Below are 25,274 nucleotides of genomic sequence, written 5' to 3'. Positions count from 1 at the left end.
GGCTAGGTTTGTTTAATGAATAATATTTAAAATGAACTGTGGTTAAACTGATATACCTAACTGTGCTCTATCTATCTCACTTTGCTCTATCATTTGGTGACGGAGCGTGCATCGTATCTGCTCCCAAAGCCAGTAATGTAAGTAGCTTTATGCACAGAGATACGATGCGTGCTTAGTCACCGAATGCGATTGGGTCAAGTAGATTTGGTTGCGTAGGCATTAGGTAGTATATATTGTGTGTGCAAGTCTAATAAGATGTTATATTTTTTAGGATCCGCATATAATGCGAACCCCTAACTTTAAGGTAGTATTTTTTACCATAAATTTTTCGCATTATATGCGATAATATACAGTATGCTAATTACAATCACATGATCAGCACAGAAGAACTGATGGATTAATTTTAAATAAATTTTGGTGTGTATTTCCTTAATTTCTTGGGAGTAATCTCCCATCTTATGTGTTTCACAAGGAATACAAATCCACAGTTGTTTAAATTAAATGTGAACAAGTCCCTTCTTTCCCATCCATGGCACTATTGTACTATAGATTAGCCATGTATATGGGATAATCATTATATAAAAAAAAAAGCCCTCAAAATTTACCCAGAGTTTGCTGGCAACAATATACATCCATTCCTTTGTTTGGTCTCTAGAGCAGGGTTTCCAGACTAGGTAAAAAAATGAATAAAAACACTATATATCTCTTAGGCTAATCCTGTGGACTCAGAGGGTTGCAACTGATTACTAGGGAGATATGACACAAGGTAGTTTTTCCCATTTTCTTCCTTGTCATAAGTATTTATGACTAGCCATGTGTGTTCATGGGACTGGTTTGCATGTTTTGAGGGATGGAAAATCTTCCACATCCATATGAGACTAGTTAACTCACCTTTAGTCAGAAGAGACCAGATAAAGATTCCTCATGTCATGGATGGGAATCAAACCCAGGTCTTTCCAACAAAAGGGCTTCATCTATATTGACTGAGCTATGGAGGCTCATATATATATATATATAATATTTATTTATTTAAAAATAAAAACAATCAAAACAGAAAAAAAAAAAAATCCTTAGCCCACCCACAATATGAATGTATTGAATGTTTACAAATAAATCTTTTGTGAGTGGGAGCCACATAAAGTGGAAACTGAAAAGGTTATCCAAATTATTATTATTATGGAATCAAAAGACTCATTGCTGGAGGTCCCACTGTCACACACACACGTACAGTTTTTCATATCATTATAATCAAATTCTTGCCATGTACCCTCAAGGGATGTACAGGATATGATAGTACTCCATGAAAAATTTACATCATTACTAACTTCCTATCTACAATTTTCCTCCAGATCAGTCTGTTATTTGTCAAGACTCCAATATTATCAGATCTTATATTTCTGTCGTCTAAGGCACTTTGTACCGTATCAATCCACCTATATCTTGGTCTTCCTCTGGGGCGTTTTCCTATCAACCTGGCAGAGAACACTTGTTTTGACAATCTTTCCTCGCCAATTCTGTTTAAATGACCATACCACCTGAGATTAGCTCTGCTAACGCATTCCTGGATGCTGACAATGTCAAGTTCTTTCTTAATATCCTCGTTTTTAATATGATATTGCCATTGATGCCATCTGTTTACGCCTTTAATCTTTCTCAGGATTCTCATATCTGTGGTCTCTAGTCTTTGGTCTACTTATGACCTAGCTCTCAGATCCATTAGTTAAAACTGGTTTGAACACTGTCTTGTATACAGCTAATTTAGTGTTCCGACTAATTGCTCTCTTATTCCATATGAATTTATTCAATTGACTTCCTACTATACCAGCTTTATTGATTCTGTTGTCTATTTCTATATTTAATTTACCATCTTCACAAAAATTGTGCCTCAGTAGGTGATATGCTTTACTTGTTCGACAGGTTCTCTGTTCACAATGCAGTTGACATTTTCAATGATTTTGCCTATTTTCATTGTCTTTGTCTTTTTATTGCTGACCTTCATACCATATCTATTAAAACAGTTATTCACTTTAGTCAAGGAATCTTGCAGGCTCGTAGCGGATTTATTGATAAGTATAACATCGTCCGCATAAAGCAAAGAGCTGACATTAATATCTCCAATTTTGATATCATGTTTAATACCACTTTCCTTCATAATGTCATCCATATAGATAATGAATAACAGAGGGGATGATGTACATCCTTGTCTCACACCAGATTTAACATTAAACCATTCTATACTTTCTTCAATTCTAACTGCTGACTTACAACTCAAATAAAGACTAAGTATTGCTTGTTATAATGCCCCATTGACACCATATAACTGTTGCATATTGAATAGCTTCTCTCTTGGCACCTTATCATATGCCTTTTCCAGATCTACAAAACTCGAATAGAGATCTGTGTTATATTCCCATGATTTTTCCACTATTTGTTGTAAAGTGAAGATCTGATCCTGACAGTCTCTATTTGGCTTGAATCCAGCTTGTTCTTCACCAAGCTTTTCCTCTACAATTCTTCTCAACCGTTTCTCAAGTATACTTACATATATCTTACCAGGAACACTCAGTAGGGAAATACCTCTGTAATTCTCACATTCAGTTTTATTTCCCTTTTTATATTTGGGTACTATGAGACCTCTGCTCCAATCATCAGGAATTCGTCCCTCTGTCCAGGCGTTCTGAACTATGCAGTGCAGCCACTGCAAGACTTTATTCTACCATACTTCAGCATTTCTGGTCGATTATCATCTAATCCTGCTGCCTTTCCACATTTTAAGCCTTTGATGGCTTTTTCTACTTCAAGTATGGATATGTATGCCTGTTGAGTGCTTTTTACTGATGTGCTATCACAGCTTGTTTCATTTAGCAATTTCTCAAAGTAATTACTCCATACTTCAAGGATATCTCTCCCCCCCCCTCCATTTTCATGTCAGCTTCATCATCTCTAACACCTTTTACAGCACTCTTTCCTCCATTTCCAAGCTTCTTCAACAACCTCCAAGATATTTTGCCGCCTTCTTGATATTTATTTTCTATGTTCTTGCTGAAGTCCTATCATGACTTTTGTTTAGCTAGTTTTACACAGTGTTTAGCTTTCTTACATTTGTCTCTGTATTCTCTAAGTGCAAAAGCTGACTTATTTGCTAGGAACTTTTGATATGCTTTCTTCTTTTCTTTCACTGCCTCTTTAACTTCCTGTGTCCACCATGGAGTTCTGATTTTTCTATCCTTGCTGACAACCTCACCACATGCCTCTCTGACTGAATCAATCAAGGTTTTCTTCAAGGCTTGCCACTGAATCTGTTAAGTTTGGTTCCTGTTCTCAAACTCTTTCATTATTTCTTCAATGATCTTTGTGTATTTTAGTCTACAGTTCATATCTGAGAGCTGCTCAAGTTTTATTCACTTTAAAACTTTCTTACATGTTATTCTTTTCAATATGAAATTCAATTTTATCCTGCTCAAAACTAAATAGTGATCACTTCCAATTTCAAATCCTCTGTACACTCTGGTGTCCTGCACCAGGGAGAAAACATCACTATCAATAATAACATAGTCAATGAGACTTTTTCTTATTCCTTGCCTATTCTCTCCATGTGAATTTGTGCACATTTTTATGTTGGAACATGGTGTTAGTAATAACCAGTCCATGTTCTGAGCAGAAATCCAACAGATATTTGCCATTATTATTAGCTTTGCTCTTTTCTCCAAATTTTCCCAAAATATTTTTGTATGTCTCACAATCATTTCCTACTCTGCTATTTAGATCCCCAACAAGGACCAACTTTTCCTTTTTCACTGTGTCAGATGCTTTCTCTAAATCTTCAAAAAAATTCCTCCACTTCTACCTTAGTAGAACTATCTGTGGGACAAATAGGCACAAATAAGTCTCATTGTCCAGTTCCCCATTCTGATATTTGCCCACATCACTCTACTTGAAACTGCCTGCCATTCAAGAAGATTAGCCTTATATTTAGTGTTGAATACAATGGCTACTCCTTTTCCTTGATTGTCATTGCCTGAATATAACGTTTTGTATTTATTGCTCAGAAAGATCTCACCAGTTTTTGTCTTTTTTGTTTCAGTCACCCCCTATTATGTCGATCTGGTACTTATCTAATTCCTCAACTAGCTCCATTTCTTTGCCATTCAGGTTTCTTATGTTGATAGTACCGATCGTTAACTCTGGTGATGTTGAGTTGGTGTGTTTTTTCAGATTCTGCGTGTTAAATATGTTCATTGTCTGCGCTCGCCACTCTCTCATGCAATGCATTCTAATCACTCACCACTCCATGCAAAAAATTTGCTCCTCATCCCCTTGCTAACACTGTTCTTATACAGTTTCTAGGGATGACCTCTTGTTTCTCCTTGTCTTCACCCATTTTATGTAAAACTGCCTGACATTAATCTGTTAATAACATCTAAACAGCTTATATGTCTTAATCATATCCCTTCTTCTCCTTTTATCCACCAATTTCTTCAAATTGCATTTTCTCCATCTGTCTTCATACTGAACGTGCCAGAGACCAGAAATATCTTAGTCAATCGTCTCTGGACCTTTTGAAATACATTTTCATATTTTTGAAAATCAGGTGACAAAATCTGTACACAGTAATCCATATGTGGCCTGATCAAAGCCTTATACAAGGGAACCATAACATCCTTACTTCTACAAGTTGATGCTCTCTGCATCACTCCCATTATCTGCTGTGCTGTCCTCACAGTTTTAACAATAAGTGTCCCTGAAATTTTAGGTTCTTGTCCACAACTGCTCCCAGATCTTGCATCTCTTCTACCTCTTCCAGGATATTTCCACTGATTGTGTACTCTACATCTTATGCACTTTACAACATTGAATTGACATCTCCACTCATTTACCCATTCAGGCAGCATATTCAAGTCCTCTTGAAAAACCACAGCATTTGCTCTACTTTTGATAGCTCCCTAACTTTGCATCATCTGCAAGCAACTGCATATCACCATTCAGACCTCTTACAATAGCATTTACATACAAATTAAACAGCAATAAACCCAAACAGACCCTTGGGGTACACCACTCCACTGGTAACTTCCCCTTCCTGGATATCACTTGTCCATAGACAACTTACTGATACAGTCCCCAATCCAGCAAACTGATCTACTGTTCATTCCCATCTGTTCAATTTAATTACCAGCTTGTCATGTGGCAATTTATTAAAGGCCTTTGCAAAATTCAAATATACCACTGAAAATGCAACATCTTTATCCAATGCATTTGTCACTTTATTATAAAAAGTAAGCAGATTGCTAAAGCACAATCTTCCTTTAACGGATCGCTGCTGGCCACCAAAGAGTATTTTTCTGTTGCCAACCAAATTTTGAATCTTGGTCCTAATTAACCTCTCTAACACTTTAACAACTCCAGATGCACAGACTGGCCTATAATTCAAAGCCCTAATCTTATCATCTCCCTTATGAAGCGGAACAATTTTACCCAATTTCTGCTCCTTTGGAACTTTGCCCAGTATAAGATTCATGTTAAAAAGATATGTAAAAGATGTTAACTCTGGAACATTCTCTCAAAACATGGTGAAATTGCATTCAGTCTTACAGCCTTATTTACACCAAGTTTGTTCAATTCCTCATATACATCCTGCTAACTTACAGTTCCACCTCTCCCACTGCATTCAACTCCTGCATGATGTCACATTCATAAGAATGAAATACCTTTATAAATCGCTCTTAAATACATGAAATATATCCTCTACAGCAGTTATCATTCGTACATTTTCACCAATCAGTGCCATTCTTCCATAATCATCCTTTGTTCTGCGAGGGAGGTCTGAAAGTTCTCAGCCTAACAATGAAAAAACGAATTTATAATTTCAAATTTTTTTTATTTTTCAACATAATCTCCCGTAAGACATACATTTATTCTGGCAATGCTCCAGCGCCATTATCCCGTCTCTATAGTGGTTCTCAGTAAGATCTTTAAAATACCCCTCTACAGCTGCAATCACATCTTGATTTGAAGAAAAACGCTGATCAACGAGGAGGAGTTTTAGTTTTGGGAAGAGATAGAAGTCAGAGGGAGCCAAATCTGGGGAATAGGGTGGATGTTCCAACAATTCACATTGCAGATCCCTTAATTTTCCCATTGCCAAAACACCTTTGTGGCAGGTGAATTTTTCGTCTAGTCTGGTTAAAAGATCGGAATAATATTCCCCGGTTATTGCTTTATCCTTTTCAAGATAAGTAATAAACAAAATGCCTTTAGTATCTCCAAACATCTGATGGAACTGTCTTTGGCTCTGAACAACCGACTTCTGTCCACTGTTTTGACTGGTGTTTGGATTCTGGTGTGTAATGGTGAAGCCATGTCTCATCCATAGTAATAAATCAATGCGCAAAATCAGTTTTATTCTTGTTAAAACGCTCCAAGCACTGTTCAGAGATTTTCATGCAAATGCGTTTTTATTCTGCTTTGAGTAAGGGCAGCACCCATTTTGTGCAGAGCTTTTTCATTTGCATTTCTTCATGCAAAATATATCCTACACTTTCTTTTGAAGTGCCTATAGTCTCAGCAATTTCACGCACTTTGACTCGCCAGTCATCCAATATCATATTGTGCACTTGATCAATGATTTCTGTTGTTACACTTTTTGGACGTCTTTCACAATTTTAAATGTGGCTATACCAGCCTTTTCAAGGCTGGTATAGCCACATTTAAACTTGGCACCTTTCTTAATTGTCGAAAACAAAGGAGAAGAGTGCCCATTAACTTTTATGAACTTCGAATGAATTTCTTTTGGCATTAAATCTTCTTTTACAAAGAATTTTATAACCGCACGATACTCAGTTTTATCTATTTCAAGGGATACAGACAACACTTTTGCTTCAGACAGCTGTATAAAACAAACTACTTGATAGAATGACATGCAATTTCACATGGATGCTTATGACAGATGTACCAACTTCGAAAAAAAAATCTTCCCAATAGTGTTGCTATCTATGATTGAGGCTGAGAACTTTTCAGACCACCCTTGTACTGTCCACATATCGAAAAAATTCCATAGGATTTTTTTAGCCACATTAGCTGTTCCTGCTCATTCTGCACTTCTGCTACTCTTATCAAGCGAGTCACATTCCTTACCTGCTCTTTGTACTTCTCATGCAACTGGTTGTTAGAACCACTCATTTTGTGCTTCTTCCAGATTGCTTGATTCATCCATTTCACACCTGCTCTATTTATCCTCTTGACCTTTGGAATACATCCTGATATTGCCTCCACCAAATAATTCTTGAGTAGATCTCAAGCAACATTGATATCCTTTCCATCCAGTTTCTCTTTCCAATTTATTGCTGTAAGCTGTTTCCTGAGCTTTTCATAATTACCAGACTTATAATTCCACATATATCCCTTTCTTATAGACATCCTTAAATGACTGGTCACCCTACAAGTGATCACCTCATGGTCCTCTCTCCAACTGATGGAAGATTTGACACCCCTATTTATAATATCTGATGAGATGATCAAATCCAATATCCTTGTCTACTCTTACGTACTGCCCAAGGTAATTGTCTCTTAAAAACTCCAGAAATTCATTTTCTTTGCCCCCAGATCCAGTCTCTTGATTCTAGTCTATATTACCATAGTTAAAGTCACCTATAATGATCACTTGTTTCTTTCTAGCCAGGCTAATTTGCATATACATTTCCTTCTCATTATCCTCCATATTACCAGGTCTATAGCAACACTCAACTAAATATTTCATCATGTTCACCACCACCTCACACCATTGAAGAATGGTTTTAGATTAGAATTTAAGGAGAACCTCCATAGCTTAGTTGGTTGTAGTGATGCCATTTAGTCTAGAAGACCTGGATTTGAATTCTCTCTGGGACTTAGATTCATGTCCTAGAGTTTCTAGGAGGAAAAACCTTTCAGAAACTCAACTTTTTCATCTTTCACAAAACAAACTGCCATAATTCACACACAATTAACTGACATAATACACAGTCCTCATAGCTTGAGTTGCTTAAACCTTGCATCCCAAACAACCAACCAATCAATCAGAATTTAGGATAGTAGAGATTATTGTTTTCAAAATTGTGGTGTTTCAAAGTTGTATAGTCCAATGTTTATCAAATGAGGAATGTAGTGCACTGTCATCAGCAATGTTTAGTATTGGATTGGTAATCAACTAACATAAGTTAGTTAGGAGAGTAGACGAGAAAGCAGAACCCTGTGAAACTCCAGCATTAGTTATATGGTTAGAAGATAGCGGCCCAGAACTATCACAGAGAGCTTTCTGTCCAGTCAGAAAGCTAGTCCAGTTCAGAAATCATGGGACAGACCAGGTGGTGAGTGCTTACTTTAATATCCTTGTGACAGAATCTGTCAAAAGGCTTGGAGATCTCAGGAGCAACCATCTGAGACCTCCAGATTTTTCATGACATTTGGCCAAAAGTGGGTGACATTGATAAGCAAATCTTCTATTGATTGACTCTGGCAGAATCCATTTTGACATTCATTTATTAGTCGAGCACCTTTCAAAGGAGGTAGTATAGGAGTTGAATCTTGATGATTCTCTCCAGTATTTTAGAGAGAACTGAGATAAGAAAAATTGGGTTGTGGTTTTCATGGTAAGGATTTGTCATCCTTCTTGGGAATAGGTTGTACATGGGCTTATTTCCATACAGCAGGATAATTACCAGTGGAATATGGAAGAATAAAAAGGCAGCATAGAATGGAAATTGACTCTGGAGCATATACCTTTAAGAACGATTAGAGAAATGCCATTTAGATGTGTGGATTTGTATTTCTTGTGAAACACATAAGATGGGACACTTCTAGAGAGCAGCAGTAGAAGGAATAAACAAGGAAGAGGAGAAATTGGTTCTGGAGATTTGGAGTGGAACTGTGAAGGTGTTTTTAGTAGTTGCACTTGTTTCAATGGATCTAGCAGAAGGTAGAGGAATTATTGATGCAAGTTCAGATAAATTGGTTTGGAACATCTTTGAATATCTTCTGATTTTTTTCTGACTGAAGGTCAAAGGGGACATTGTGTGGTTAGTGAAATGGTGGGGAACATTTGCCAAGGTCAACTATACAGGAATTAGAGAAAAGTAAGTTATCAGAAGGTTGGCCTTGTCTGTGGGCAATGATGCAATAGAACCATCAGTGTAATTGTGGTGGAATAATATTGACTTTGGTAAAAGACCAGAAGGCATGACTGCTGTTTGGACAAGATGCAACTTTCCTGCTTTTAGCCTTTTCAAAATCTCATTTTTGGGTGAATTGATAGTTTCTTGCAACTATTCTATGCTTTTGAATAAGCAATGAGGGTGGAGTTTTGGATGAGAGCCAGTTATGTTATGCTCAATTCTTCACTGGCCTTGTGGTGCATCTTTTGGATAACCAGGACTTGCTCAGTGGCTGGGAAGGCAGAGTGGAATGGAGAATAAATCTTTCCATACCAATGATGATTATCAGTAACATGTTCAACACATGTTTGGGTCCGAAGGTCAAACAGTACAATATCCCAACCAAGGAAATGAGGCATAGAAGTTGAATAGATTATCCTGGTTAGCATCTTTATAATTCCATGTGGCAGATGGACAGGTGTGACTTTGTACATGTTGCTCCATGGTGAAAGAGATCATCACTAGGCTATGGTCTGAATTACCTAAAAGACAACATTCAGTGTGTATTTAGAAGGGTTACTAGTAAGGAAGCGATCCAGGTGAGTGGAGAGTGGTTAGTTAATTTGGTATCTGAGGCAAGCATACAATTTGATAGTTTGTAAGATCATTAGTAATAGCAAATGTCTCAGTTCTCTACTTGCCTGATCTGTGCAGTTAAATGAGGAAAGCTAGTTGGTGTTGTGCACATTAAAATCTTTGAGGGAAACCTTGCTTTTAGATAAGACATGAAGAAAATCATATAAAGAAAGGATATCTGGGTGCCATTAGGGAAGTATAGGGACAGTAAATGAATATGATAGAATGGGGTAGAGGGATTATGAACCAAAGTAGATTAAAAAAGGAAAGTTAGTGAGAAGGTTTTTAATGTATGGAGGAAAGAGTATGGATAAAAGAACAGAACCCTGGGGTACCCAAACAACCAGAGAAAAAGCAGTGAGAAAGGGCAGAATGCTTACCATAAGCTGATATTTTGGTATAAAAGCCTTGCTGCCAGACTCAAGTGCCTTAGAGATGTCAATCGATCATATGAGTTTCTCCGAACATTTCTTTATTTCATATTCCTACAGGGAACATAAGCTTGCTAGATTTGCAGAATAAGTGGTGAAATCCATATTGGTGATCACTGTTTAATTGATTGACCTCTGCCAATGACCTTTTCATATATTTGAGGAGATTGAGACAAGGATAATTGATTGATAGTTTGATGGCTAACTTTTATCTCCATTTTTAGAGACCACCTGAATGAAGGTTTACTTCATTACTGTTGGGCAGATGACTTGAAAACTATGCTTGCATACCCCTATTCAAAAATGGATTGCTAAAAGTTCACAAAAATGATTTACTGCTTTGGTCTGAATTACATAGCCCATGGCTCAGTTAATAATAGATGACTTTAAGGTATACATTATCCAAAAATTGAGCACCACAAAACCTTAACACATATGACACCTATATTACAACTTTATTTGATTACTCATTACTATTAATTTTCAGGAAATAACATATACTAAAATATTAATTATAACTAATTAATACTTTCCTATATTTTGGAATTGTTACATTGCCATCATTAGGGATCAAAAACAATATGTGCACATTGGAACTAACACTGGGCAAATGAGGCTGAAGAAAGATAACCTAAGTCAGGCCTAGAGTCCTAAATGGCACCCCTAATGGCTAGATCAGGTGTTCCTGGCCATTGGGCTTAGAATCTGAGGATAAGTGTGTCCCAAATTTGGGACAGTTTCATGCACCTAAATTTTTTGAGATTTGGAAAGTTCCTCAGGACTGAGACATTCAAGGAATAGCCTCTTATATTTGTATTTGCTGTAGTCTGAGTGGCCTTCTTCCAGCATCTTCCTTCTTCAAAATAAGCAAATGAAGTTTCTCTTGGTGTTGTGGAACAGGCCATGAATAGCATTGTGAGTTCCTGCAGTTTCAGTGCACATGGATGTGCCTTACATAACTGCCTAGAAGATTCGCATTTCTACCCATGATGCTGGAGATGCACCCACAGGACTTTGAAAGTCAGACATTCCATTTAACATTCCTCATTTGAGTGGAGTTCAGTGCTGTGTGGCCGTGGATGATTTTGTGGGGAGATGAGGCTCACTTTCACCAGACCAGAGCTGGTGTGATTTTACAGTTTTGTTTGTCATTGGACCATTCCTCTTTGAGGACATTCGGTAGTCAGGTCCTGTGACCTGCTCAGTTACTGCCAAGAGGTATTGTAATATGATAAACAAGTTTGTTGTGCAACAGCTAGCAGTGCCTGTGCATGGATTGTCATTTTCATGCAGGATGCCCCCCCCACACACACACACACACATCGCTTGATCCATACAGCTTTTCAATAACATTTCAGCCAGAGTGATCAACCATGCATATCCTGCTGCATAGCTGCTTAATCCACCTGATCCGACCCTGTGACTTCTGGCTCTGGGAATTTCTCAAAGAAGACTGGGTTTACCAGGATCATCCTGATAACTTGCTAGCACTGAAATGTTGCATGTGTACATCAGTCCCAATCAGCTGCATTTTGCTATTGAACACACTGTGCAAAGGATGCAGTTTGTGGCATACCAGGAAAGGCAGCACATCGAACAGTATAAGCCCATGAATGCATGATAGATGCATGCTTGTGTTCTTTTCTGCTTCTTATACACATGCAGAAAAATCACTATATCTACATTCGGTACACCATGTAGCACCCTGGTGGTGAATTTTGGACCCCCCGATATTGCTTTTGCATGGCACACAATGTATTCCTGCAAAGTTTCACAGCATTTGGATCACTGGATGGTGCTCTACAAGGCCTTAAACAGTGATACTTTAATTTTGATCACCCTATAATTCAATTTTGGTTGTTTATTTTGTAAAACATTTTTTTTAAATCATTGAATAGTACTTAGTAACCATACCCATGTTTTGGCATATAATAAATAACTAAACTAACATACCAGAAAAAAAGTTCCATTTTTCAATTCTTTGACATGAAATGCATGGAATCCTTGATTTTATTTTTATAATCCTGTTCAGTTGGATTCCCATTAAGATCAATTACAATCTTGAAAGAGTGAGAATAAACTTAGTATGAAACCTGTCGAGATGGGTTTCAAACTAGGTTTATTCATTTCTTATTTGAAACCCAAACACCTTATACTTCATCAAATTCCTGCCATGTACCCTCAAGGGGTGTACAGGATATGATAGTACTACATGAAAAAATTACATCATTATTAATTTCCTATCTACAATTTTCTTCCAAATCAGTCTGTTACTTGTCAAGACTCCAACATTATCAGATCTTATATTTCTATCGTCTAAAGCACTTTGTACAGTATCAATCCACCTATATCTTGGTCTTCCTCTAGGTCGTTTTGCTGCCAACCTGGCAGAGAACACTTGTTTTGCTAATCTTTCCTCGCCCATTCTGTTTAAGTGACCATACCACCTGAGATTAGCTCTGCTAACACATTCCTGGATGCTGACAATGTCAAGTTCTTTCCTAATATCCTCGTTTTTAATATGATATTGCCATTGATGCCATCTGTTCACGTCTCTAATCTTTCTCAGGACTCTCATATCTGTGGTCTCTAGTCTTTGGTCAAGTGTTTTACTTCTGACCCAGCTCTCAGATCCATAAGATCAAACCCATAAGTTAAAACTGGTTTGAACACTGTCTTGTACATAGCTAATTTAGTATTCCGACTTATTTCTCTCTTATTCCATATGAATTTATTCAATTGACTTCCCACCATACCAGCTTTGCTGATTCTGTTGTCTATTTCTATATTTAATTTACCATCTTCAGTAAAAATCGTGCCTAAATAGCTGAAATGTTTTACTTGTTCCACAGGTTCTCCATTCACAACACAGTTGACATTTTCAATGATTCTGCCTATTTTCATTGTCTTTGTCTTTTTATTGCTGACCTTCATACCATATCTATTACAACAGCTATTCAATTTAGTCAGAGAATCTTGCAGACTTGTAGCAGATTTATTTAGAAGTATAACATCATCTGCATAAAGCAAAGCGCCGACATTAACATCTCCAATTTTGATATCAGGTTTAATACCACTTTCCTTCATAATGTGATCCATATAGATAATGAATAACAGAGGGGATAATGTACATCCTTGTCTCACACCAGATTTAACTTTAAACCATCTTCCTGTACTTCAATTCTAACTGCTGAATTACAACTCAAATAAAGACTAAGTATTGCTTGATATAATGCCCCATTGACACCATATAACTGCAGCGTATTGAATAGCTTCTCTCTTGGCACCTTGTCATATGCCTTTTCCAGATCGACAAAACTTAAATACAGATCTTTGTTATATTCCCATGCTTTCTCGACTATTTGTCGTAAAGTGAAGATCTGATCCTGACAGCCTCTATTTGGCCTGAATCCAGCTTGTTCTTCACCAAGCTTTTCTTCCACAATTCTTCTCAACCGTTTCTCAAGTATACTTGCATAGATCTTGCCAGGAACACTCAGTAGGGAAATACCTCTGTAATTCTCACATGCAGTTTTATTTCCCTTTTTATATATGGGTACTATGAGAGCTCTACTCCAGTCATCGGGAATTCATCCCTCTGTCCAGGCTTTCTGAACTATGCAGTGCAGCCACTGTAAGACTCTTATACCACCATACTTCAGCATTTCTGGTCGAATATCATCTACTCCTGCTGTCTTTCCACATTTCAAGCCTTTGATGGCTTTTTCTACTTCTAGTATGGATATGTATTTCTGACTGCATGCCTGGTCAGTGTTTTTTTACTACTGTGCTGTCATCACTGCTTGTTTCATTTAGCAGTTTTTCAAAGTAATTACTCCATACTTCAGGATATCTTTTTCTCCCGTTTTCATGTCACCTTTATCATCTCTAATTCCTTTTACAGCACTCTTTCCTCCATTCTTAAGCTTCTTCAACAACCTCCAGAATATTTTGCCAGCTTCTTGATATTTATTTTCTATGTTCTTGCCAAAGTCCTCCCATAACTTTTGTTTAGCTAGTTTAACACAGTGTTTAGCATTCTTGCATTTGTCTCTATATTCTCTAAGAGCACAAGCTGACTTATTTGGCAGGAACTTTTGGTATGCTTTCTTCTTTTCCTTCACTGCCTCTTTAACTTCCTGTGTCCACCAGGGAATTCTGATTTTTTTATCCTTACAGATAACCTCACCACATGCCTCTCTGGCAGAATCAATCAATGTTTTCTTCAGAGTTTGCCACTGAATCTCCAAGGTTTGATTCCTGTTCTCAAACTCTTTTATTTTTTCTTCAATAATCTTTGTGTATTTTAGCCTACAGTTCACATCTGAGAGCTGCTCAACTTTTATTCGCTTTAAAACTTTCTTACATGTTATTCTTTTCAATATGAAATTCAATTTTATCCTGCTCAAGACTAAATAGTGATCACTTCCAATTTCAAATCCTCTGTACACTCTGGTGTCCTGCACCCGGGAGAAAACATCAACAATAACATAGTCAATGAGACTTTTCTTATTCCTAGCCTCTTCTCTCCATGTGAATTTGTGCACATTTTTATGTTGGAACATGGTGTTAGTAATAACCAGTCCATGTCCTGAGCAGAAATCCAACAGATATTTGCCATTATTATTAGCTTTGCTCTATTCTCCAAATTTTCCCAAAATATTTTTGTATGTCTAACAATCATTTCCTACTCTGCTATTTAGATACCCAAGAAGGACCAACTTTTCATTTTTCATTGTGTCAGTTGCTTTTTCTAAAGCCTAAAAAAATTCCTCCACTTCTACCTTAGTAGAAACTTCTGTGGGACTATAGGCACAAATAAGTCTCATTGTCCAGTTCCCCATTCTGATATTTGCCCACATCACTCTACTTGAGACTGACTGCCATTCAAGAAGATTAGCCTCGTATTTTGTGTTGAATACTATGGCTACTCCTTCTTTTCCTTGATTGTCATTGCCTGAATATCACATTTTGTATTTATTGCTCAGAAAGATCTCACCAGTTTTGGTCTTTTTTGTTTCAGTCATCTCTATTATGTCGATCTGATACTTATCTAATTCCTCAGCTAGCTCCATTTCTTTGCCATTCAGGCTTCTTACGTTGATAGTACCGATCTTTAACTCTGGTAATGTTGAGTTGGGGTTTATTTTCAGATTTGTTCCAGTAGCTGACTTTTCGCTGTTCGCCCTGGTTCCCTGGCGAAAACAACGGGGGCCTTGTTTAACCGGGCACCGCCCCAGCCGGCATGAAATTTTGTCATGTTGTACCATTATTCTATATTTTGGTATAAAGTATAAGGAATATAAAAGTATATTTTATACTTTATACTTTTATATACTTTTGTTCTATAAAATTTGATAGCTCTGAGCCACAGGCAAAAAAGGTGGAGAGTGAAATTTTCCATAGGGAAATTACATTGACACCTCTACTGCAAGGTAAGTCATCAAACTGTTTTCTGTTTTGCTTCATCCTTTGATTTTAAACATTAAGTAAGGCAGGTTCTGCTGTATCTTTCTTAGATATAACTGATTGAATCGAAGCAAACTGGCTCAAAAAGCACTACAGAACAAATAAGTGATCTATGATGATTTAAATTTCAGTGAGTTTTTTTTGTTGTTATCTCTGCAATGAGCTTAATTATGGTATTAGTAGGTTCTGCATATTTATTTTTATTTTACAGTTTCTAATGTTATTTTTCAACTTCTTCAGCTTACAAGGAAACAACTCCTCAGGTGACAGTGTAGCTGTCAGTCTGATAGAAAATAAAGAGAACCTTCCAATTCCTGATATCAGTATTAGCCAAGCAGATGTCTCAGACTCTGATTCTGAAATTGATAATCCAATTATTTGGAGAGACTATTATGGTGATGATGAACAGTGTGAGTAATTGCATTTTTTTTTTTTTGTTGTTGTTGTGGGCATATACTGTTTAGCATTGATTCACTTTGTTATACTAATGTGAATCTTTACAGCAATTTTATTTTTAAAGTTATTAAAACCATTGAAATAACTCAGTAGAATTATATGGAAGCAGAAATTTTATGCCTTTCTGTACCATGACCTCTGTAATATACTTCTAAGGGCAACATGACGTTGGAGAAAACGTTTAAGTCTTGTCATGGTGTGAGGAATCTTATCTTTTCAGTTAAAGTTATCCAGACTTATAGGCAGCAGGTTTTTTCTTCTTGCATAACAGGCAAGCCAAGAGAGCACATGTAATTAACATACAAAATATTTGTGAGATATGTTAGTGCAGTGGTGAGTTGGAGTTCTGTGGACTAGTATAGTGCATGGTATTTACTAAGTGGATTAGTAGAGTGGTCTCCCATGATGAATAGGTGATGAGAGGTGATCCTGGTAGTCTTGCGCTACTTTAACCTCTTCTTCAGCAAGACAGGCAGTCCTGGATGGCCCAGCTAAGATCAGTTGGCTAGTTTGTTGGCATGCCTGGAATGGTCAATGGTGTTGCAGTAAGTTTCTCTCACCCAATGGTTGGGGATAGCTCAGGCATTCCACTCCCAAGCACAGTCATTGCTTGAAAGTCGGTGAGTGTCCATGTGTGGCTCCATGGACCTGGTGGGTAGAGAGCTCTGAAGCCAAACCAAAAACTCCTTGAGCATGAATTCATCCTCAAATGTTTTAGGGGGCCAAACAAAATCATAGCCAAGTACTGATATCTAGATACAGCATATGGTAACAGAAGCAAAAGATATGCAATGCTAGTATAAATATACCAGTGTTTCTAATCATCCATGCAATAGGTCAAAAGCCAATGAGGAAAATGTCAAACTTATTTATTCAGAAGGATTTAGGACTGGCAGGATCACCCAGAAACTGTTAAGAAACTACATTCTAGTGAGATATCTTTGTGGAAACATCATGTCAGCAACACTCCAAAAAAATTGCTGAGAGTGACATCAGTGGATGGAATACCAATCACATTAACACCTCATAAAACACTCAATTCTTGTAGAGGAGTGATATCAAAATTGAATCTTCTTGGTGTTCCTGATGAAATATGTTTCATGCTCAAAGATCAGGGAGTGATAGGTGTGAGGTGCATCCTGATACATATGATGATCACCTGGTTCTAACCAGGAACATCATTACTTTTAATATACCTTAACCTCCAACATCTTTAAAAGCAGGATATCTCAACTGTCCTATTAGGCTGTATATATGTATTCTGCTGAGGAATATGGGCATGCCCAAACTGCTTGATTCAGATTCCCAGTCCCATTGGAATTGATGGAAATGAGACTGCAGATGTAGCTCATATTTTTTGATATACTGTTTGACACTCTTTTATACAGACTACAGGTATTTATGAGATCAAAGCTAATTGCCTAGTAGCAGTCATCTGGGTAGGAAGCCCTGACAAACCAATTGCCTGAAATTGAGCATTGCAGTCTAGTCAACATAGAACCAGAGGAGATGAAGTTGTTCTTGCTAGGTTCTACATAGGTCAGTCATCAACCTGATGACCCATCTTTGTGTGAAAATTGCAGCACGTGTCTTGCCATTTGTCATATTCTTATGGAGTGTCAGCACTTCACACGAGAGAGGAATGAAATTTTTACCTATCTAGCTGAGTCATACACTCGGGCAGCTGTTATCACACTTGGACAAATTTCACGACATTTTAAAATTTTTTGCAAGCATTTAATTTATACCAACATAACTTCAAAATTCTCTTTATATGCAGAAATAGCATTGCTTAATTGTTTGTACTTACATATTTATTTACAAATTTAACTCTTTATGACTATTTATTAACACGTTGACTGCCGTAATGTTAAAAAATTTTTTGATCCCCAGGCCAACTTCTTTTTGTTTTACAATTTGCTTAAAGTAACATAAAATAATCATATTTTATGATTTTTTATTTATTTCATGCAGCTAAATAGATTTTTTAAGTGCGAATCACGTGTGCACCGCGCGGCCTGAGAAGAATTTTTTTACTGCTGGGCCAAGCGGTGCACACGTGATTCGCACTTCACACAAGGTCAAACTTGGATATATATGACGCTTACGAACAGTTATATGTGTTGAGTGTTTTGTCCGGTGGAATAAATTTGTTATAGTGATAAATATTGTTATAAATTGCCCTAATATGGGAGACTACGAAAAAGAGCAACGTCATTTAGAAGCCTTGATAAATGAAGTTCTATCTGATGACGAACCATATGAATATTCTACGGAAAGTTACTACGGAAGTGATCTTAGTTCTGTGTCTTCAGATTCTGATTCTCTCATTGCTAGGAAGAGAATAAAAGTATCTACAACTGGTAATACCGAAGTTTTCGCTCCTAGTACATCTCAGTTTACTGCTGCTCATTCTGTAGACCAAACAATTGATGATGTTATAAGAAATTCCTCAGATGAAATACTTGGAAATGTGAATTCAACCGACCTACAATGGAATGAAATTACAGGTGATAAACTAAAACATTTTCAGTTTGTGTATAATAATTTTGGAATAAAACAAAATGTTATTGAAGAAATGCATGATAAACAGCCTGTAGACTTCTTTTTTATGTTTGTTGATGAAGGACTGCTGGACCTAATGGTGCAAGAAACTAACAGATACGCTCTTCAAAAACTCAGTAAGAGAAGTTTACCAAAAGCAAGGATAAGAAAGTGGAAAAACACAAATCCCAATGAAATGAAGATATTTTTGGGTCTGCAAATTTGGTTCGGTTTAGTGCAGATGCCAAAATTAGAGTGTTATTGGTCGAATAACATCCTCTATTCTACAGAAATCAAACAAGTTATGTCAAGGAATCGGTTCGATCTTCTTCTCAGTAACTGGTACTTCACAGACAACGAGGGTGGAAATACTTCTGAAAGACTTTATAAAATTACACCTCTCATAAATCATATAAGAAAAAATTTCCAGAAAATAATGACGCCTTCGAGTAATATTTGCGTTGATGAAACTTTAGTTCCTTTCCGAGGTCGTATTGCCTTTCGACAGTACATCAAGAATAAACGACACAAATTTGGCATAAAACTATTCAAATTGTGTATTGAAGATGGATATACATATGATTTCAAGATATACTGCAGCGCAGAAAAGACCAATGCTACTAATAGTGTTCCAACTTCAATTGTTATGGGACTTTGTGAGAATCTTCTTGACCATGGACGCACAATATTTGTAGATAATTATTATACCAGTATTGAATTAGCGCACAAACTTTTGAATAGACAAACACACCTTGTAGGCACTTTGAGAAAAAATCGAAAGGGAATTCCACAGGATGTTACCCAGAAGAAATTGAAAAAGGGTGAAATAATTGGTAAAGAAAGTGACACAGGGGTGGTGGTAATAAAATGGTGCGATAAACGTGAAGTGCTTATGTTATCAACAAAACACACAAACAAAATGAAATCCCTTACAGCAAGAAATGGTAATGAAGTGCAAAAGCCGGAAGCTATTATGGACTATAACAAAAGCAAAAGTTTTATTGATCTATCTGATCAGATAAAAGCCTATGCTTCTTGTCTTCGAAGAAGTGTGAAATGGTATCGAAAACTCGCAGTTGAAATTCTTTTAGGTTCTGCTGTGGTGAAAGCTTTTATAGTATATAAGCGAGTTACTGATAAAAACATTAGCATCACAGAATTTAGAGAAAAAATCGCAAAAGAGTTATTAGGAATTACACCAAAGGAAAATAATGTCGCTTCGACTTCAGACAAGGAAAAACATATTTTAGAAGAGGTTGGTACCAGTAATAGGAGAAAATGTACATCTTGCTACAAAAAGTTAACCGAAGAACATAATAGAAAATATGCAACATCTAAGGCGACACAAACACGGTGGAAATGTGTTCGGTGCAAAAAATTTTACTGTGTTCGTTGTTTTACTATTGTGCATAACTGTAGTTTGTAATTGTAATAATTTCACCTAATTATTTTTTTCATATCAATTTGTCTATTATTTGACATTTTTTTGTTTATTAGTTTTTCAATTGTTTAGAAGAAAAATTTATGATTTGTAACATTTCTAATGACATATATTATAAATAAATATTTAGCACCATTGTTATTGTTTTATTCAACATTAGAAATTGGCCTAAATCAGGTAAAAATAAAACCCCTATAATAGGTCGTGTAGTTGAAATTCTACTGTGCTAACCATATAAACCTGTTTACCAGGCCCCACATTTCCATTACCCATAAGCATTTCATTTAGATACGAATCACGGGTGAACTACACGGCCTGAAAGAAAAATCTTTATGCGAATCAAATATGATTCACGCAACGCATTGAACAAATGTAGTGTGAATCGTATTTGATTCATACGGCGGTCAACGTGTTAATACCATGTGTACTGCTGAAACCTTTGTTATGCAGTATCATCTTGACTGTCCTTGTGCCAATAAACTATAAATCAGCCAACCAACCATTCCTTATCAGTTAGCAAATAATCCTGCTGCTACTTGCTTATTCTGCCAGGTTGTGCCTCTAGGAAGTCAGAGTATGGTGGCTTGTGAGAGATGCTATTGAGACTATGCTCCAAAGGAATCTTGAGCACCTTAATATGGGAGTTGTAGTCATAAGTCCTTTTCTGCTGCATATTTCTGCTCTATAGATTTTTTCACTATTATACTACCTGGAAGAATTTAAAATAAAGCATTAGTCATTGCATTTAAAATCTCTGACAAAAACCAACAAAAATTTTCAAAACTTATCACAAATGCAACAGAAATTGCATGGCTGGCTTGCAATGAATTGCATATAAAAAAAATCTGTGTAAAAAGGTGTGGAAGCTATATCAACATTACCACCATCTCAACACTAACACGAGTGATGTACACCACCATTTACAGCCATTCAAATGAAATTGGTTATTCATCATTGAACTTCAACTGACATCCTTTATTATTATTATTATTACAGCTCATCTCAAGTTTCCACCTTACACCATGCATGCTGCCTTCTGTAAGAAGAGCAGGTCATGTGCTTTTGTCAAGTCTGATATCCCATGCTAAAGGTTATCATACCTGGGATTCCCTTTATATGATTTGCTATGGTTAAAGATTTCCATACATCATTTTGATGCTTTGCCATTCTCCTAATTCTTGTTAGTTTACTGACCTTTTTGATTATTTATCTCTGAATGTTTAATGGATGTATAATATCCCCTATACTTTTCAATATATACAGTGAAATGATAATGAAAGAATACGAAGAAATTGAAATGGGAATAAAAATAAATTGCATTACAATTAATAACATTAGATTTGCTGATGATTTGGCGTTCATAGCAAAATCAAAAATAGTTACAAAATATGGTTGAAATACTAATCGAAAAGAGTCAGAATTATGGCTTAGTATTAAATACAGATAAAATCAAATATATGGTAATAAGCAAAAAACAGCAACAAAACAAAAATTAAAGCGTATCAACAGGATTCATTCAAAATATAAAAGGCTTATAATTATTTAGGAGTAATGATTATAGAAGCCAGAACAACAGTTGTGGAAATAAAATGAAGAATACCTAAGGCAAAAGAAGCATTCTAGAATAATAAATTACTGATGACCTCTGGAAGAAATAACAGACTAAAATAAGAATAATAAAATCCTATGTGTGGTCCACATTGAATTATGGATGTGAGATGTGGACATATACAAAATCCACAATCAAGAAATTGCAGGCTTTTGAGATGTGGTGCTATAGGAGAGTAGTGAAGTACTCTCCTATAGTAGTCTTCAGTCCTCTCCTAAATTTCTTAGAATGAGAAAAAAACTAATGAAGAGGTATTGAAGTAAATAGGAACCAAAAGAGCACTTATGGAAGACCTTATGAAGAGAAAGTGCAAGATGGCAGCACACATTAACAGGATCAGCATGGAAAATGTCTCTGCTGATCAGCAGGGAAAACATCTCTGGAAATACTGGAGGGTAAGTTAGAGAGACCAAGAACTTCTTGGGTTGATGATGTAAAGAAATGGATGGGTAACGAGCTATTACAAAATCAAAAGAATGGTAGAGGATCACTCTGGTGTACCATGATTGCTTACCTCCAAATTGCAGAAGCTACTTAAGAAGAAGAAAGTTTAATCACATACCTTCTAACTACCCAACCAATGAGATAATCTGCTTTGTGGATTTCAATGCCCATAATTAACACTGGCTCATCTTCTCTAGCTTCAGACGACTGCAAAGAGTAGCCGAATTTGATGTCAGAAATGATTTAGCACAAATTCCAGGATACCAGATAATTCTCCTTATGCTCCCAACATCCTGTTCCTTTTCTTAACCAGCTTTGAATCGAAGTGCACCTTAATGTTACCTATCATCTGGCACCTCTGATCACAATCTTGTCCATGTTTCATTTTCTCCATATTATTCTTCTCCCAGCTGATATCCTATGATCTATGACAATACCAATTGTTTGACCTTTGTTCCAGTCATATAACTGAAATTAATCTTGCTGGAATGACCTATATTCTACACTCTCCTCAAAACTTCATGACTTATTCATGTCCTGCTTCTCCATCAGATGTGCCAGAGCAGTCCAATATATATATATATATATATATATATATTCAGAATGTATTTAATGGCTCAAGTTCAAACTACAGCTTCTCACTCAGTTTAAACTACAATTAAAATTTGCAGTTGTTACAGCTTGCAACAATTAAAAAAAAAAAAAAATCAAATCAAATCCAAAGCAGACTTTGTCAAGTTTAGATGCACTGCTCCTGCTTGAATGGTAATCAAGCATTCTGATCTCTCACCAAAGCTGTTGAGCAAAAATTCTGCCCTACTGTTTTAACTTCTCTCTCATCCTGATGGAACAATGGTAATGTCAAAGGGACCCCTTGGCATCAGTCTTTTCCTCCAACTTTGCTTAGAAAACCAAGGCAAATCTCTTTTCTATGAACTATTCATATTATGATTCTTCTATTTTTTTTTTATCAGAAGGGCATCAGAAAAATACTCAAATGATATCCTTTCAGTTGTCTGAAATTTGTACTCCTGACTTAACACATCCACACATCCTGTATCACCTTTTACAAGCTGTCCTACTTATCTAGCATCTGTCCAACAGCACACAGTAGCAAGGTTTTATCCAGGCTGTTCTTAAAAATAGGACAGCCTGGATAAAAGAGTGATAAGGCAGTCATCAAATCATTGTTCTCTTGCTCTTGTCTGAATACCCTTCAAAGTGATTGAGAAAGTCAACAACTAGTTTCTTTGCTACCTGGAGACATATTAGTTAGTGATCACCAATATAGATTCTGCCATTCTTGTTCTATAGCACACACACCTCCTTGCTGAGTTACTTGCTTTTGGATAGGCCAAGGAAAGGTTTGGAGAAACTTGTGGTCACTCTTGTTATTTCCAAAGCATTTAATTGTGTATGGCATGAGGACATCTTACCAAGTTACCATTTTTATGATTTTCTCCTCCCCTTTGTGGATTGCCAGTTCTTCTCTAGTTGTTTAGACATGGGTGGTTTGAAAAGTTCCTGGCCTAATAATGAAAAAACGAATTTCAAAATTATTTTTATTTTTCAACATAATGTCCCTTAAGACTAATACGTTTATTCAAGTGATGCTCCAGCATCATTATCCCATCCCTATAGTGGTTTTCAGTAAGATCTGCAAAATACTCCTCTACAGCTGCAGTCATCTCTTGATTTGAAGAAAAACACTGACTAGCGAGGAAAAATTTTAATTTTGGGAAGAGATAGAAGTCAGAGGGAGCCAAATCTGTGGAATAAGGTGGATGTTCCAACAATTCATTGTGCAGATCCCTTAATTTTCCCATTGCCAAAACACCTTTGTGGGCAGGTGCATTGTCCTGATGAAAGATGATTTTTTTCTTCTGCAAATCAGGTCTTTTCTCACGAATTTCTTGTCTGGTCTAGTTAAAAGATCAGAATAATATTCCTCAGTTATTGTTTTACCCTTTTCAAGATAATTAATAAACAAAATGCCTTAGCATTCCAAAACACCGATGCCATGACCTTGTCTTCTTTGACGCTGAACAACTGACTTCTGTCCACTGTTTTGACTGCTGTCTGGATTCTGGTATGTACTGGTGAATCCAAGTCTCATCCGTAGTAATAAATAGATGCACAAATTCAGCTTTATTCTTGTTAAAATGCTCCAAACACTATTAAGAGATTTTCATGCGAGTGCATTTTTGATCAGCACAGCACCAATCTTGCATGAAGCTTTTTCATTTGCAATTCTTCATGCAAAATATCCTACATGTTCTTTTGAAATGCCTGTAGTCTCAGGAATTTCGTGCACTTCAATTCGCCAGTCATCCAATACTGTATAGTGTGCTGATCAATGGTTTCTGGTGGTGTTACACTTTTTGGACGTCCTTCGCATGGATCATCTTCAAGGCTGGTACGGCCCTGTTTAAACTCGGCAGCCCATTTCTTAATTGTCGAAAACGAAGGAGAAGAGTGCCCATAAACTTTTATGAACTTCGGATGAATTTTTTTTGCCGTTAAACTTTCTTTTACAAAGAATTTTATAACTGCACGATACTCAATTTTATCCATTTCAAGGGATACGCACAACGCTTTTGCTTCTGACAGCTGTATAAAAAAACTACTTGATAGTAGAATTGCAATTGACTTGCAATTTCACATGGATGCTTATGACAGATGTACCAACTTAGAAAAAAAAAAAAACATCTCTGATAGTGTTGCCATTTATGGTTGAGGCTGAGAACTTTTCAGACCACCCACATACCGTGTGCTATGGTAGATGGCTTCCTCTAATCAGATTTCTTTCATTGCTGATGTGAAGTACCACAGGGTTCTGTACCCATGTCCGTGCTCTTCTTCCTCCTACACGTTGACCCCCCCCCCCTCCACTTATCTTAGCATAAACATTTTGCTCTTTCCTTCCCAATATTCTATCCACAGTTTTCGTGATGGCACATTCAAGAAACACTGTAGTACTCAAATGATTAAAGCTTCAATATCTTTTGTAATCAGAAATGATGAATCTCTTCACCATCTTCAAGTGGGATGAAGATAATGTAGTGAGTTTCAGTGCTATGAAAATGCAGTTCTCTCTTATACACAGAAGGAAGATTCTA

General features: G+C 36.6%; 1 protein-coding gene across 5 annotated transcripts in view; it reads left to right on the top strand.

The window, feature by feature from the left end:
* LOC150101049 (phosphatase and actin regulator 2-like) overlaps positions 1 to 25,274 on the top strand; it is a 305,287-nt gene that overhangs the window by 198,265 nt on the left and 81,748 nt on the right. For all 5 annotated transcript variants that reach the window (XM_090401166.1, XM_090401167.1, XM_090401168.1 and 2 more), the window contains one exon: positions 15,902 to 16,071. In XM_090401166.1, the coding sequence (XP_090257292.1) occupies positions 15,902 to 16,071 (170 nt within the window). The remainder of the gene's footprint in view (positions 1 to 15,901; positions 16,072 to 25,274) is intronic.

Source organism: Typopeltis vanoorti, chromosome 12, assembly GCF_054136105.1.
Source record: "Typopeltis vanoorti isolate ZY-2024b chromosome 12, IOZ_Tvanoo_1.0, whole genome shotgun sequence".
NCBI classification, from domain to species: Eukaryota; Metazoa; Arthropoda; class Arachnida; order Uropygi; family Thelyphonidae; genus Typopeltis; species Typopeltis vanoorti.
This window is presented reverse-complemented; position numbering and strand designations above follow the sequence as displayed.